Source organism: Salvia splendens, chromosome 16 (assembly GCF_004379255.2).
Source record: "Salvia splendens isolate huo1 chromosome 16, SspV2, whole genome shotgun sequence".
Taxonomy (NCBI): domain Eukaryota; kingdom Viridiplantae; phylum Streptophyta; class Magnoliopsida; order Lamiales; family Lamiaceae; genus Salvia; species Salvia splendens.
In genome coordinates this window covers 4,552,428-4,568,980 of record NC_056047.1, presented here as the reverse complement: position 1 = coordinate 4,568,980, position 16,553 = coordinate 4,552,428, and the positions used below count along the sequence as shown (strand labels likewise).

At 34.2% G+C, this 16,553-nt stretch overlaps 2 protein-coding genes across 6 annotated transcripts; both read right to left on the bottom strand.

Moving 5' to 3' along the window:
• Positions 1-1,671: 1,671 nt before the first annotated feature.
• Positions 1,672-8,191, bottom strand: LOC121772292 (CSC1-like protein HYP1). Of its 4 annotated transcripts, none has more exons than XM_042169329.1 (11): positions 8,076-8,191; positions 7,102-7,526; positions 6,426-6,578; positions 5,346-5,409; positions 5,050-5,259; positions 4,444-4,632; positions 3,466-3,764; positions 3,024-3,300; positions 2,609-2,887; positions 2,219-2,452; positions 1,672-2,104 (listed from the first exon to the last, which is right to left on the bottom strand). In XM_042169329.1, exons 2-11 carry the CDS (start codon positions 7,380-7,382, stop codon positions 1,946-1,948), a joined length of 2,145 nt encoding a protein of 714 aa, XP_042025263.1. In that variant the 5' UTR covers positions 7,383-7,526; positions 8,076-8,191; the 3' UTR covers positions 1,672-1,945. The 4 variants fall into 4 exon arrangements, with proteins under 4 accessions (XP_042025263.1, XP_042025261.1, XP_042025262.1 ...); XM_042169327.1 differs by having other exon boundaries at positions 7,102-7,532; positions 8,076-8,179; XM_042169328.1 differs by having other exon boundaries at positions 7,102-7,563; positions 8,076-8,149.
• A 1,668-nt stretch (positions 8,192-9,859) lies between these two features.
• On the bottom strand, positions 9,860-15,958 carry LOC121771798 (CSC1-like protein HYP1). Of its 2 annotated transcripts, none has more exons than XM_042168683.1 (11): positions 15,815-15,958; positions 15,135-15,462; positions 14,201-14,353; positions 13,239-13,302; positions 12,933-13,142; positions 12,324-12,512; positions 11,669-11,967; positions 11,182-11,458; positions 10,702-10,977; positions 10,358-10,591; positions 9,860-10,243 (listed from the first exon to the last, which is right to left on the bottom strand). In XM_042168683.1, the coding sequence occupies exons 2-11, from the start codon at positions 15,413-15,415 to the stop codon at positions 10,076-10,078; spliced, it is 2,151 nt and encodes a 716-aa protein (XP_042024617.1). In that variant the 5' UTR covers positions 15,416-15,462; positions 15,815-15,958; the 3' UTR covers positions 9,860-10,075. The 2 variants fall into 2 exon arrangements, with proteins under 2 accessions (XP_042024617.1, XP_042024619.1); XM_042168685.1 differs by lacking the exon at positions 15,815-15,958 and adding an exon at positions 15,590-15,795.
• Between the last annotated feature and the right edge of the window lie 595 nt (positions 15,959-16,553).

Below are 16,553 nucleotides of genomic sequence, written 5' to 3'. Positions count from 1 at the left end.
ACGATGCTAATAATGCATGTGCTTACCTCAGTATGCATATGTATGTTTCTTATTCTATTCTCTTTTTCCTCAATCGATTTTGTTATTAGGATTTTGGATTTTGGCTCAAAGATTCTTATAAAGTTCGGCAATTTTTTTTTAGCTTCATGATTAGTTTGCACTTCTTTCCTTTCGGTTATGAAATAAATATAAATAGTTAATGTTATTTTTCTAAGTCAAAATAGTTATCTCACTAACAAGATAATTTGGTGTATGCTCAATTAATGTCAATTTACAGCGATATTACCCAAGACTATTGACAACGATATTTTTTAACAGATGATGCTGACACAGGTAAAATGCTTTTGAATGATTATAAATCTTTTATTAGTTTTAAAAGTTATTTATCTACTATGTAATTGCAACTTTATTCCACGATTTTGTTCACATTTGGTGTATTTTTGTGCATCGTTGAATAATAGTAGTAGTAATGAATTTGGTAATTCAAATATTATGAAAGTTATAGTAGTATTGGAGTAACTATTTAAATCTATTAATTCCCCCATTTAACTGTTATTATAGTCTCCGAAATTACCACAATCTAGATATAATAATGATATTAACCTCCAAAATTATAATAATAGTGATATAGTTATGTACGAAGTGTGATCCGATACTATTTCTTGCAAATGTTGAAACCCCAACCCCAACCCAACGCCCCACATCGCGGCCTCACAGTATTGTAAGGAATGTTCAATCAGGTTACGCGGTGACCCACTAAAGTAGACGGTCGTAATCCACTGTCCTACCAGAAATCCACCTCTCAAGACTGATACTATTTCATTTTCTTTATCGATGGTATATGCGAAGCATATTTAATGGACGAACAAATTAATAAACACTAACTTTTAAAAGTGAAAAATAATTTTCATGCGAACAGTGAGAGAAGAGAGCCAAAGGAAGGGACATGAGAGATTTTGTGGGGTATGTTTAGAACAACAGAAAAAACATACCTAGTGTTACAATGCATCACTCTTCTGTTTCTTACGCTGTTTTATTTAATTACTTATCTCATGCTTCATAATTTATTAATTAGTAACTACAACCGAAATTTGAAATACAAACTATTTTTCATTTCTGTGTCGGAATAATATCTGAATACGTTCGATAAAAACAACAAATTACTTTAAGTCTATTTATTCAAATTATATAAAAATAAATTACTGGGTGCAGCCTCTAAATATATCAATAATAAATAATTTGTATTATAATTAATTAATAAAAATGCTCATCTTTACTTTAAAATCTCTCTATTTTGTAAGTTACAATAAGATGTTTGATGAATGCAAATAGTTAAAATTAAAATAGTCATACTCATAATACAACAATTGAAATAACTGATGACAAAAAATTTGCCTAGTCCTATTTATTTTCTAACCAACCAATTGCCTCTTTCTTGCTCCCATAGCCATTGTATGTGTGTGTAAATCCAAAGAAAGGAATATTTGGTGTTTGGTGTGATATACAAATAAAAATTGCAAAAACAAAAAAAAGATGTGAGAGAGGAGGCGCCTGATATATACAAAAATAAGCACAAGGAAAGGAATGTGTCAACCATCAATTCTGATTGCTCCACATGGAGTTTCATCAAAATCCCACCAGTCTTCTTCTTCACCATCATACAATCAACTATTTAAATCCCAACTAATTGACTCAAATAAATAATTAAACAAACAAACTCCACTACGCAGACATACAATTTACAGCACAATCTTCGTAGCTGTTAATAAGTGAATTGAGCCTCCAAATGTTTCAACAAGAGAGAGTGAGAGGTGCAAATCACAGTTTTTTACAGACAGACACTAAAAGGACAAAGAAATGTGTATTTTCAAAAATCAGATGATAAGATACAGAAATTATGCTTACAAATGCAATCTTGTGGTGAGAAAAAAACACAAGTTAAACTTCATCTATAACTGGTCAGAAGAGGAGTTGTGCTGCTTTCACTGGCTTCAGAATGTCTGACTCGCTCCATAGCAGGATCTTGGTAGGCAGTGGATAGTTTCTCGTAGAAAGAAGATATCGTGGGATCGTTCTGATCAAGTCTATCCTTGTTGATCATGCACTGCAACATAAATTTTATAAAGTTGATGTCTTGATGATATTGATAAGACAAGCAGTCAAGAAAATGATCGATCATTAACTTTAAGTGATAGGCCACGATAGAATGTCAATTTACCTCAGCTGGAAAACCTTTGAAACTAGGTAAGAAACGTCTCCGGCAATAACCATGGAATAGCAGAGTGAGAATTGGAAGGGGAATTGTTAAGCTTGAAGCTGAAGGGAGTTTCTTCAAACCAAAGATCCCAATGGCTATAACATGCATCAATACTAAGAAAACTATTGTCGCGTCGTGAACCACAGGCCAAAACTTTCCACCAGTTTCAAACTTTGGTGAATAAACATTCAATAGCTGCCCAAGAAGCACAATAAAACAAATCAGCTACAGTATGGGACACTAATATTCGAAATAATAAATGATAGCAGTCAGTCATCATAATATATTCACAAAATCTATAAGGCGACGACGTAACATCAACTTGGAATAGCAAGGAGGACGATGACTGACCTGGTTACGGTATATGATATATCCGAGGCCATAGTAAATCATTACAAATGGCAAAATGAGGGGTGCGAGGAAGAAGTAGGTTATACCAAGAAGGCTGAAAAAGAGAATCCTGGGAATTTCTTTGTGATAAGGATTGGAAGGGACCTCGAGTTCATCATCAGAGTCACAGCACAAGCTTCCTTTCAAAATATTCAACATAAGGCGCTTCACCCGAAAAAGTTCTGAAGAAAATGTTTTTGTCCACCCAGATGTTACAACATACGCAATGAAGAATGAAGCCTGAAAAGAAAATCATAATATGCATGACTTAGAAGAATATGATGTCCAGAAAATATGGCCATGCGCCAGTGCTACTTGAAAACTACAGGAAAAAGGAGAGAAAATATGAGATGCTAGCAGTCAAAATGAAGAATACCTGTCCAGGAACAGCCACAGCTAATAGTTCAGGAATTCTTTTAGGCTCGAGAAGGACATCAATCCTGTATAGTGCTGATCCAGATAACACGTTGGCAAAGAAGACGTTCCATACTGTGAACCATAACATTTTGATACATGCACTCTTCTCAATCTGACTAAGGGCAATGTATCCTTGAATGGAAGAAAGAACAATCATGACTGGTGGCACTAAATCTAGAAACGTCTCAAGTATGAGACTCGGAAGATATCCTGTAACTACTTGGGTGACAATTTCCCTGCATTAATATGTAAGACAGTAAGAGTTCAATCATAAAATGAAGCTAGGATAAGATCTGATTATTTTCATAATTAATAACCATAGGAGATGCACATTAAAGATTGTAAGGCATTGTCTAGATCACATTTTGTACAAGAAAATACTAACAGATAAATTAACTTACAGCCTTAATATGCCACTCAAAAAGGGCAGCATGGTCTCCAGCTGAGCCAAATTAGTAAGCCCTTGGGCTATGAGAACAGGTACAAGGAACATGATGGTTATAAGAAGACAAGTAAAAACAACTGCAATGTTACACATCCATCTTTTGAAGAATGATGCAGAAAAGAAGGGCCAATGTATATCTTGAGGATCTGGAGCTGGCTCAGTAACCCAATCTGTGGGTTTAACCCCTTGTTGGAGGTGTGAAACTATTGCAGCGCTAAAACGAGTCTTGAAAGACACAAATGCAGCTGGAACTTCCTATTGAAAATTGAAGATAGAGCATCAGAAGGTGTACCAGATCAAAATGTAGAATCGCCAAACTATGACTGAAAAAGACCAGCCATCATGATACTTTGAGTTTCTGTACTAAGGCCTTCTGAGAAGCAACTCATCTATGGAATTTGAATTTAGAAAAAGTTAGAGAGTAAGAGTATAGTTGTTCATCACTCTGTGTTATATGAAGAAACACATTATTATAACAACCCCATATGTGGAATAGGAAATGCTTTGCAATTTTAAGATCAAGCAAATTTGTACCGATTAATTTGTATAGTTGTGGAATGGGTAACACAAATATATCTATCATTATTATGTTCTGTGACAGATCGGTCAATTGATTAAATCTAGGATTCTTTTATCTCAGTAATTCTGACTCCCTTCGTCCGAGAATAAAATGCACACTTCTTTAACTCCCTTTTTTAGACACATTTCCTTTATACTTTACCCTTATTTACATATTTATAAAAAAAACCATGACCAAGAACCATCTAGAATTAACTAACATAAAAAACTACAAAATGGGGCACTTTTTTTAGAACACATGTCACACCAAGGTGTGCACTATGTTCTGGATAGGAGGGAGTAATCAATTTGGATAAAACCAGGCACAAAAAGGAGATTTAATTCTGAACTAATGACACCACTTCATGATATTCACCTTTCCAGCAAGAGATAATTGTTCTGCTCTCATATCACCCTCCACATCTTCTAGCTTCTTCTCATACTGGTCTACACGTTCAGCTTTTCGGCCGCAAATACCCAAACAACAACCTCTTTTGGAATTTTGTTGAGGATATTTCTTTGAGTCCAGATGAACAAGCTTCTTGTAGGTCTTGTCTGCCTTGTTCTACATAAAATATAGAGCAATGTCAGCAAACATATAACATAACAAATGTTATGCAGTATCTAACGATAAAGTTTGACCTCTGCACTTGATTATATAAAGCGCCTCCTCATTCTTTTACCTCGGAAGTTTATTGTGTCACTAGCATAATTTTCATTACAAAAGTATACATTGGGCTCACCATATAACTTGATATCATGCATCTAAGCAGACAAGAACGTAATTTATGAAATGAATAGATATGTCAGCAGAATTATGAAACTGCAATAGGTATTAGTTGTTCTGCAAGAAACAACACTGTGTTCAAGAGGGACAACTGAGTTCAATTGCGCATTAAACATGACAAGAAAAAGAAACTAATCAACCCTTATCTACTAAAGAATATTTGGTTAAAGCATTAGATCTACACAGTTTGCTTACAACTAGCGCTTGCAGTTTGCCTGTTCGATGAATCACCGAATGAGAAAGATAGGTGGAAGGATAATATTCACTAAAAAATCTCTCAATAGTCTCACTGAAGCTCCTCCCAGCAGTGACAGGAATACTTCGAACCAAAACAGTGAACTGGCTGGGCCGAGGTTTTGAAGAGTAGAAGTAAGAAAGCCTCAGTGCTGCAATATCGTCATATTCCTGCAGAAAAAAACATAACATTATGAACCATTAACTTTTTTACCTATTATGAAAGAAAATTTACTAGGTGAAAATAATATGCTTACAGAGTAAAGAAGATAGCAGACGACAGCTGTGAAAATATAAACAGCAGAGAAGTGTATCCACAACCTTCGAGAATAAAAAATATATGTCACTAATATACCCGACATATAAGATAGTTAATAAACTACCAATAAAAAGTGTGAATGCTAAAAGCAAGATGTAAACGGTTCTTTTAGGTGAATCTTAGCTTACTTTACAAGCACATAACACCAATGTTGCAAGCCTCTATGACTATCTACACATATTCGGTAACCATGCCGCCCAAGTATATTGTTTGCTAGTGTGTATAAACTCAATTACATTATAAGTCATATACCAATGTTGACAAGATATAGTATTAATATGGAGTAAATATTATATTGAGTTTAAACACTCAAAAAGTAATCCGACTGTGCCTCTAAATATGATTTGAGAATATAAAGAAACACATTTTTCGTTCTCTTTCTTATAATTTCTAAGTTATTGCTAGATATTTGAAATAATATTTAATTAAGTTACCATACAGTCTATACAATTTTGTACTAAATTTCAATTTTCAAATATCTAGCAGTTATTAAAAAATCAAGTATATTATATGAATGAGAATGGGAAAAATGTCTTCATATTCTTAAAGTGTGTAACAGGCCGTTTTGCTTGACTGATGGACAAGGCAAGACAAGAAAACCTGCAAGCTTGACCCTATTGTCGTCCCTTTCTATTAATGACATGAGTTCTACTCTTAACAACAAAATTTGAACTAGAAGGAATTAAGAAGACACCAGCAACAACTAATAAGCAGCACCAAAAGATGTAAAGCTTCTTTTTTAAATAAAAATCAGAAACTATTTGACAAACGGGTTCAAAGCAGTTTAGTTCAGAAAAATGTAAAGAGATAAATGAGAGTGTGATAAGAAGTCTCAGAAAGATAGATCAAGGGCTTATCCTAATTGGCTATTGATAAATCGAGTGTGGAAAATTTGTGCTTCAGATTGGATTTAGCCAAGAAGCATAAAGCCTTGAAACATGCTAACTCAGACAAACACACAACTCAAATTAGTTCTTACATGGCACATTTAGATTAGATAAATAATAGAGCAAAAAACCTGTTTGAACCATCATCAACATTTGAAATGCTGAAGGTCTCTAGTGACTTGTTCGGTAAGTCAGTGAAATCAATATTCAGCTGGTTGCCCATATAATTGAATGGCAGAAGAATAAATATGCCAACAATCGTTGCAAACCGGAATACTCTTAGCCTGCATACAAGAGGAAAAACATGTAGGCTAATCTGATCAATCTGCAGAAAAAAGACTACAAAAATTGCCATAAAAATTAGAATTATAGACAGTATTTGCGAACAATGAGCAGAATAAATCAAGGAATAAACCAAACAATAAATCTATCAACCTCATTACATTTTTAGAGATCTCCTTCTAACCTATCACAAAGTGGAAAACCTAACCTTGTTTCTAGGGCAGAGGAAAACTATGACCCTCATAAGTAATACCAAAACGTTCATGATTAAGACAATGAAATATCATGGGGCTGAATATTACTCAATCAAAACTTACAAATGTCTCTGCATATGATATTTTCCTGTCAGAAAAGAAAATTTTGCATAACAAGATATTATTCAAACAAAATTTCGCAACATATTGCTCCATATATTTAGAACTGACTTAAACACCTAAACATCAGCACTATGTTCTACAAAAGATGACATTTCATGGGTTTATGCAGATCCTAAATTTTACTAGAAGTTCATTCTTTCCAACTTACCCAAAGATGAAAATGCGCATGAATACCACAGCATCCAATCCAGAATTTTCCAAAAGCTCGTTTTCAGTAGCCTGCCATGCTCTTTTCACCCATTTGAAAGATGATAAGAACCCTCTCACGCCGGATGCATAATACTCCTGAAATTTCCCTTCAGCAACCAAGCGTGGCACATAGAGTTCAGCATTACTTGGCCGATTTCTTAGTATTGTGTAGAGGATGAGAAAGAGAAAACACAGCGCAACGTTTATCCCCACTGAAGTTAAAAGTGCAGAGAGAATCATTCCTCCAGACTCTCAAATCAACCTTTTCAAACTTATTATGCTCCACAACTGCAACCACCAACTTAGAAGTCCATTTGTAACTTTACTTTTCAGCTTCAACTAAGCAGCTCGTTAATCAGATAACCGCAAATGGCAGCAAAATGCCTGTAGCTGAAAGATTAGCATATGAATATCCACAAATCTGCCAGAGGTGAAGGTAACTTGCTCAAGCAAAGTATCATTCTCAGCTGTATAGGAGATACCAAAGATTTTATCTAATTTCATTCTTAAGTTAATATCACATGATAAACAGTTTTTAGAATTTAAAACACACACACGCACATATACATTTGATCTAACTTCATTCTGAAGTCAAACATCACATGATGAACAAGTTTTTAGAATTAAAAAAAAATGTGGTTTCAGATATAAATTCCAGCGGCAGAACATAAGAAAAACTAAGCTTGATTACCGCACATAAAACGATTACGATAATTTATAGCAAGCCGAATCTCATATCAGCTCAATTTTGAGCTTCGAGTGATTCAATTCAAATATTTGTCGTATTATAAAATGGAGTACTATGTAGCAGAGCGTCAGCATACAAGATGAATCTAGGAACTGACTGGGAGAAACAAAACCCTAATCGATAAACAATAGAACTGATTACATGATAGAACTTGAGAAATAAATTCAGTAGGAAAAGAATCAAACCTATTTATGCAGTGATTTCGAACTTGAAGCAGGAGACTTTTCGCAGGTTTCAAAGTGAAAAGTCGGTTTATTTTCTGTTTTTCATAACTGTAGCAAAGTTTTAATAGACTTGTTTAAAATGATAAAAGAGCCGTGTAATTTTTCTTTAATTTCTATATTCTTCATTTTAAAGTAACAATAAACTTAATTAAATTATAATTTCAATTTAGATGGACACTATAATTGTGTGCTTTTGGCAATGTATTTCGAATTGATCAAATATTACATAAAAAATAGTACTACCGTACCAGTATTTTCAAAATTGTACTAGTATTCTTTTACAATATTGAATCTCTGTAACAATTTCGATTGCCAATATGCACACTACACTAAATGATACTCTCTCCGTCCCACGTTATTTGAGGCATTTCTTTTCGGCACGAGTTTTAAGAAAGTTGTGTTTAATGAGTTAAATAAAAATTAAAAAAAGGTAGAGAAAAGAATAAAGTAGGAGAGAGGAGAGAAAGTAAAGTAAAAGAAAGAATAAAGTAAATGAGATTAGCTGTTTTATTTTTAGCTAAAAAGAAAAATGACTCAAGTAACTTGGACATATTAAAATAGAATACGACTCAAGTAATTTGGAACGGAGAGAGAGTAGTAACTATTGAATATTAGTAATAAATACGGTAATAATTTGAATATTTTATTATATACTACTCCCTCCGTCCCACATAATTTGACCCAGTTTTCCATTTTGGGCCGTCCCACATAATTTGACGGCCCATTTCACTTTTACCATTTTTGGTAGTGGATCTCACATTCCACTAACTCATTCATACCCACATTTAATTATAAAACTAATATATAAAAGTGGGACCCACATTCCACTAACTTTTTCAACTCACTTTTCATTATATTTCTTAAAATCCGTGCCCGGTCAAAGTGTCCCAAATTATGTGGGACGAATGGAGTATATGAGTAACTATTTGCATAATATCTCACTGATATTCGTTCGCTAATAAGTAGTAGAGTGATTAATAAAATGGATTTTAAAATGCAAATAAATAAACATTATGCGGGTGAGAAATACTAATTTGGGCATATATAGTACTTGTAAGGTGGTGTTTGGTTTACTAAATGAAATAATACTAAGATGTAATCTAGGATTAAGTTGTAAGATTATTTAGTAGGAGAGGATTGACTATGATTAATTATCACAGTATCCATCTAGGATCCCGTTATAAAATTCAATCCCATGAACTAAATATAATACAAATTTAATCATAGGATATTATCTTGCAAACTGAACATCATACTTTATAATCTTGTCTTTGGAATATCTGAAAAATAGACTAATCTTTTTTGTTCTAAAACCTCAATCTATGCATAGAGTGTCACAATAATTGTGCCACAAATTGTGGCACGTGGTCGAGAATCTCACATTCGAATGAAATGGAGTACAATAAATGATAGGAGAAATATACTCCATAATACTTCCACTTCATTTATATTCCAAACAAAAAACAATTAGCAAATTGATACCTGAGCACCCATTAGGCCATTACTTCAGAATTCCTATAATTTTTAAATACACAATTTGGCAACTAACCCCTTGTGATCCTACAACTAACATGCAACTTTTTACCTTTTCCCATAAAAAAAGAGTGGATTCAGTATGTTGCATCATTGTGTGAGTGTGTGTGTGTACAATCAGCAAATTTTCCCAAAGAATTGACTGAAATTAGAAATAAACCCTCTAATGCAAAGATATTGTTTCCAGCATAAACAAAAGGTGAAACCAGCTGTGAAGAAGTGTAAACATGTAGACTATGGTAAAAAACAAAAGCATGTATACAGCTTTTACACAAACAGATAGTAGAAAGACAAATCTGTACGTTCAAAAATCTAGGAGGAAAGCCATTTCAAAAGAGATGATTAACTCAGCCTGCACTATATACTCTGCTCTACATAAATTAGGCCTACAAATCTATCTCACTACCTCGTGGTAAGAAGAGACAACGTTAGACTTCAGAGACATCACGCAGAAAAGGTGTAGTCGCACTAGTTTCACCGGCTTGATAATCTCTGACTGCCTCCATAGCGGGATCTTCATAGGAAGTGGCTAGTGTCTCATAGAAAGAAGACATTGAGGGGTCATTAAGATCGAGTCGATCCTTGTTAATCAAGCACTGCATCAGAAAATTGGATAGTTGATGATGATGTCGCACATACAACAACAAGCGGTCAAGAAATTGATATATGCATCAATCAAGTGAAAAGTGAAGCTAGAGTGCCGAATTTACCTCAGCGGGGTAACCTTTGAAGCTTGGTAAGAACCGTTTCTGGCAATAACTATGGAATAACAAAGTGAGAATTGGAAGAGGAACTGTTAAGGTTGAAGCAAAATGAACTTTCTTCACAGCAAATACCCCAATGGCGATAACATGCATCAATATTAGGAAAACTATTGTTGCATCATGAACAACGGGCCAAAACTTTCCGCCAGTTTCATACTTTGGTATATACACATTCAATAGCTGCCCATGAAGAACAATGAAACAAATCAGCTGCCAGTGTGTGAATTATCAAAAGATAAACGAGACAGACACTTTCAAGTTAAAGTACAAAGATGAGGAAATGGGCTTACTTGGTTACGGTAGATGATATATCCGAGGCCATAGAAAATCATAACAAATGGCAGAATGAGGGGTGAGAGGAAGAAGTATATTATACCAAGAAGGCTGAAAAAGAGAATCCTGGGGATTTGTTTGTGATAAGGATTGGAAATGAACTCATCTTCATTAGAACAGCAGCACAAAGCTCCTTTCAAAATTCTAAAAATTAGGAACTTTAGTCGGAAAAGTTCTATACAAAATATAACGGTCCATCCGGATGTTACAACATATGCGATAAAGAATGAGGCCTGAAAAAGAAACATTAAAACATTTTTTTAACGTAGAATATGAGGACCACAAGCAAATGCACTACTTGGAAACTACATAAAAGGAGTGACAGACAATATTCTACTTCTTATAAATGCCCGAGTATAAGTGGGGAAATATGCAGAGCCTAAGTAGAAAACATGTATTAAGAAGTACGAGATGCTTAGAGTCGAAATGAAATATACCTGTCCAGGAACAGACACTGCTAATAGTTCAGTAAATTTTTTAGGCTCCAGAATAATGCCCAACCTGTATAGGGCTGATCCAGATAGCACATTGGCAAAGAAGATGTTCCAAATGGTGAACCATAACATTTTGATACATGCACTTTTCTCAATCTGACTAAGGGCAACGTGTCCTTGCATGGAAGAGAGCACAATCATGACTGGTGGCACTAAAACTAAAAATATCTCAAGGATGAGACTCGGAAGATATCCTGTAACCACTTGGGTTACGATTTTCCTGCATTTATTTGAACATAAGAGTTTATATCATACTATTAAGCTAGAACAAGCTGCCATTATATTCATAACCGACAACCATCACATATACTCATAATAGTTTATAAGTTTGTACTGTCTGTGGACTATAATTTAACATGTTATTGATTTTGTCAAAGATAACTCTAGTTAAGAATTTTAATTTTACATACTGATATACAAAATAACTTACATCCTTAATATGCCACTCAAAAAGGGCAGCATGGTCTCCAACTGAGTCAAATTAGTAAGCCCTTGGGCTATGAAAACAGGTACAAGGAACAAGATGGTTATAATAAGGCATGCAAAAATAACAATAACACTGCACATCCATCTTGTAATGAATGATGCAGAAAAGAAGGGCCAATATACATCTTGGGGATCGGGAGCAGGCTCAGTTTGCCAATCTGTGGGATTAACCCCTTGCTGGAGGTGTGAAACTATTGCCGCACTAAAACGAGACTTGAATGATACAAATGCAGCTGGAACTGCCTATTACAAATTGAAAACATAGCATCAGATGGTGTCCCAACTCCCAAACCATAATGTAGAACCAATACAATAGGAAGTGGGAAAAGACCAGTAATTATGATAATAAAGTTTCTGTTCTAGGTCATCTGAAAAGCAACTTATAGAAGGTATTTTAAATTTAAGAAAGTAGTAAATGATAAAGAATATGAATGATCATTGAAGCTAATTTGTAAATTCTCATCAGTATCCGCGCATAAATCACTCCCATTTGTAAATTAAGACGGTGAAAATTAATTGTACAGGAAGTGGCCCCCAAAAAGAAAAAGAAAAAAGACAGGTTCAATTCCGAACGAATGACAGAAGTTAATGGTCTTCACCTCTCCAGTAAGAGAAAATTGTTCTGCACTCATATTACGCTCCATATCTTCTACATCCTTGTCATACTGATCTACATGTTCGGAATTTTGCCCAAAAATGCCAAAACAACCATCTCCGTTGAAAATTTTCTGAGCAGAGACCTCTGATTTCAGATGAACAAGTCCCTTGTAGACCTTGTCTGCCTTGTTCTACATAAAAAGTATAACAATATCAGCAAAAAAAAACATTGTAGATGTTATAACTTGCATTGCATCTAACAATGAAGCTTGACCTCTGCACTTAATTATATGAAGGTGCACCTAGACGTAGAGGCTAAGGGTGCTTCCCAGTTCTTTTACCTCGGAAGTTACTTGAGTGGCTAGGATACCTTTCATCAAAAAAGTATACATTCAACTTATCATATAACTTGATTACATGCATCTAAACAAACAAGAATGTAATTTATAAAATGAATAGAGATGCAGTATATAAGGTGTTCTGCAAGTAACAACTATGTTGATGTATTCTAGACAGACAAAAGCATTGAACAGACGAGTAAAAGGAACGAACCAACACTTATCTAGCATAACATATATGGTTAAAGAGTTAGAGCTTAACTATTTGCTTACAATTAGCCCTTTCAGTTTGTCTGTTCGATGAATCACCAAATGGGAAAGATAGGTGGATGGATAACATTCACTAAAAAAGCTCCCAACACTGTCACTGAAGGTCTTCTCAGAAGTGACAGGAATACTCCGAACTAAAACAGTGAACTGTTTGGGCTGGGGTTTTGACGAATAGAAGGAAGAAATCCGCAATGCTGCAATATCGTCATATTCCTGCAGGGAAAAGTAGTAGTACAATTTTATGAACCATTAACTTTCCTATCTACTATGAAAGAAAATCTATAAGTCAAATGAAAATAATATGCTTACAGAGTAAAGAAGATAGCAGACGACAGCTGTGAATATATAAACAGCAGTGAAGTGTATCCACAACCTTTGAGAATCCAAAACATTATGTCACTTAAAGAGCAAACAGAAAGGTATGAGTGGTTAAGAAAAAGTAAATGTTTTTCCAAGTTGAGCGTTTGCTTACTCTACTAGCATATAAACTTGGCATGATACATCACACAAGAGAGAACAACGCCACAGATGTATCTGCATCTATATTCTATATTTATTTGAGAACAAAGTCATGCATGAACTTCAGAAGTGTGCGTGTGTGTGTGTTTTAAACAGTCAAAAAGTACTTTCAATGTCCTTATAGATACGGTCTAAGCAATAACAATATTTTCATTCTCTATATACTCCAGTATATAATTACTAATTCAATTGTTTGATAGTTAAAATAACATTTAATATACTTATCATACGTTTTCAATATAATAGTAATATAGTATTGCCAATTTCCTGCAGTGCATCAAACACGCCGTTTTACTTAGTCAATGACAACAAGAGAGGAAAACATTCAAGGTGGTCCCTACTACTTTCCTTATCCAAGAATCACATGAGTGCTACTTTAGTAAGTCTAAACTAAATTCAAGACTAAAGTGAAAAAAGGTTTATAGACAAAGAAGCACCATAAAAAAGGTGAAAGGATCATTTCATAGACAGATTCAGAGCAGTGAGGTTCAGATAATTATAAGGACAGAAATGAGTTATGAGAGTGCGTTAATAAGTCTCGGAATGATAGATCAAGGGTTCTCCTTATTGACACTATATATATTTTCCAAAGGTCTACTTGACTGTTATCTGGCCATCAGACTTGATTTAGTTAAGCAGCAGGCACACAGACTTGAATAATCCCAAGTCTTTCTTCTACTTAAATAGATGCACAGCTCAAACTAGTTCTTACATGGAAAATTTTGACTGATTAAACAATACAGAAAAAAAACCTGTTTGAACCATCATCAACATTAGAAATGCTGAAGGTTTCCAGCGACTTGTTTGCTAAGTCAGTAAAGTCAATATCTAGCTGGTTCCCCATATAATTGAATGGAAGAAGAATGAAGATTCCAATAATTGTAGCAATTTGAAATACTCTAAGCCTGCATACAAGGAAAAAGTGTAGAGTGATCAGGTCAAGCTGCTGAAAAAGGACAACTAGAAAAATTACCATAACAATCAGATTTTCAGACAGCATCTTTTAGCATTAGGCAGAATAAATCAAGGAATTGATCCAAACAATAAAACTATCAAGCTCATTACATTTCAAGAACTCTCCAGTTAAATTTTAGAAAGTGGAAATCACTGATTTGCAGGGACAGAAGAAATATGACCTCTCATAATCAATACCAAAATGTTTACAATTCAGACAGTTGAAAATCATGATGCGGTATATTTTGCAATCAAGACATACACATATTTTTTCACAATACACTATTTTCCTGTTTTTACAAAGTAATTTTATATTCTTTATTTCTATAGGTATTTCTGCATCGTTTTGCTACAAAATACCAAATTGGCCAAACAAGATATAGTTCAAACAACATTTTGAGACTTATTACTCCGTGAATTTGGAATTTAGTTTTACCACCTAGCACCACTTTCCAGCCTTATGTTCTACATTCTTCTAAGCAGATACAAATGTTTACTTTGCATATGCTATTTTCCTGTCAAAAAAGTTTAAAATTTTATTTCTATAAGTATTTTTGCATTACTTTGCAACTAAATACCAAATACTCAAAACAAGACATGAGTCAAACAAAATCATGCAAATTCTGAACTGAACTTAAACACCTAGAACCCAGCACTATGTTCTACAAAATATGACATTTCATTCTTCCCCCTCAGATCCCAAAATTGAGAAGAAGTTTGTTTTTCACTGACTCGAATACAAAAATGCGCATGAACACCACAGCATCCAATCCGGAATTTTCTAAAAGCTCGGCTTCAGTAGCCTCCCATGCTCTCTTCACCCAACTGAAAGAAGATAAGCACTTTCTCAAGCCAAATACATTTCCCTCTCGAAGATTCCCTTCAGCAACCAAGCGTGGTAAATATAGCGCAGCATTACTTGGCCGGTTTCTCAGTATAGTGTAGAGAATGAAAAAAAGGAAACACAGAGCCGTGTTTATCCCCACTGAGGTTACAAGTGCAGAAAGAATCATCCCTCTGAACTCTCAAGTCAACTCGTTCAACCCTTTTTCATCCACAACTGCAACCACCAGCTCAGAATCACATTAGAAACTATAATTTCAGCTTCAACTAAGCATGAGCTCGATAATTAGATCAGCGCAAAAGGAAACAAAATTCCTGTAGCTGGAAAATTATAAAGTACTCACAACGTGAATAGAAGTAGTCAATTGGTCAAGTAAAGTTTCAAATATTTGATCTACTTAATTCTCAAAAGGTTAGGGGAATATGATTTGAGATATCAATTTCTACTGCATAACTTCAGAAAAGTTGAATCGGCTCGGTTGAGAAACAAAACAAGTAGCTTGTGCACAAGCATCCGAGATGGACCTAGGAATTGACTGGAAAACTAAAGCCCTGAGAATAAATCATACCTAATTTTTTGCAGAGACCTTGAAGATTGAAGCTGACAGTTTATTAGTTCAGTTTCCGTTTGTTAACTGTCGCAGAGCTTCAAGAAAAAACGAAAACAAAAGGCACAAAAAGGAAAAGAAGAAAAAAAGGCTAATGGAGCTGTGGCATGACGTGATAGTGACGTGTTATTTAGTTATACGCGTACGTGGCTGATTTTTTTTTTCTTTTTTTAAAAAAAAATCGTCGAGAGCTGAAGGTGTACGTGGTTGAAATATTGTTTTTCTTTATTATTAAATTTTTTTAAATTTTAGTCCACATATAGAAAGCTGAAGGTATACGTGGCTGAAAATATCTCTCGAAAAATAAGGATATTATAGCAATAATATGCTCTTTATTATTTTTAATTATTAATCAAGTTTTTAGTGTAATAAGGAGATTTAGTTTATAGAGCTAATTGTTAGGTAAAATCTGTAATTTTTTCTATATAAGAGTTTGTTTTGTTTGCTTTACTTCTTTAACATGGCAAGTTAAAATCGGGATTTAGATATGATTTCTTCATGATTTGTTTGATTTGCATTTTTCTTAACATAACTTGTGTTACCAAGCATTTGTTTTCTCAGTTTCAAACCAAGATATTAGGATTAAATTATAGGAGTAATACGTAGTACTCCCTTCAAGCAACTATAAATATAATTACCGATATTTCATGCTTAATTTTTTAGAGTTACAATTGTTGAGTGATTTTTTATTATAATTTCA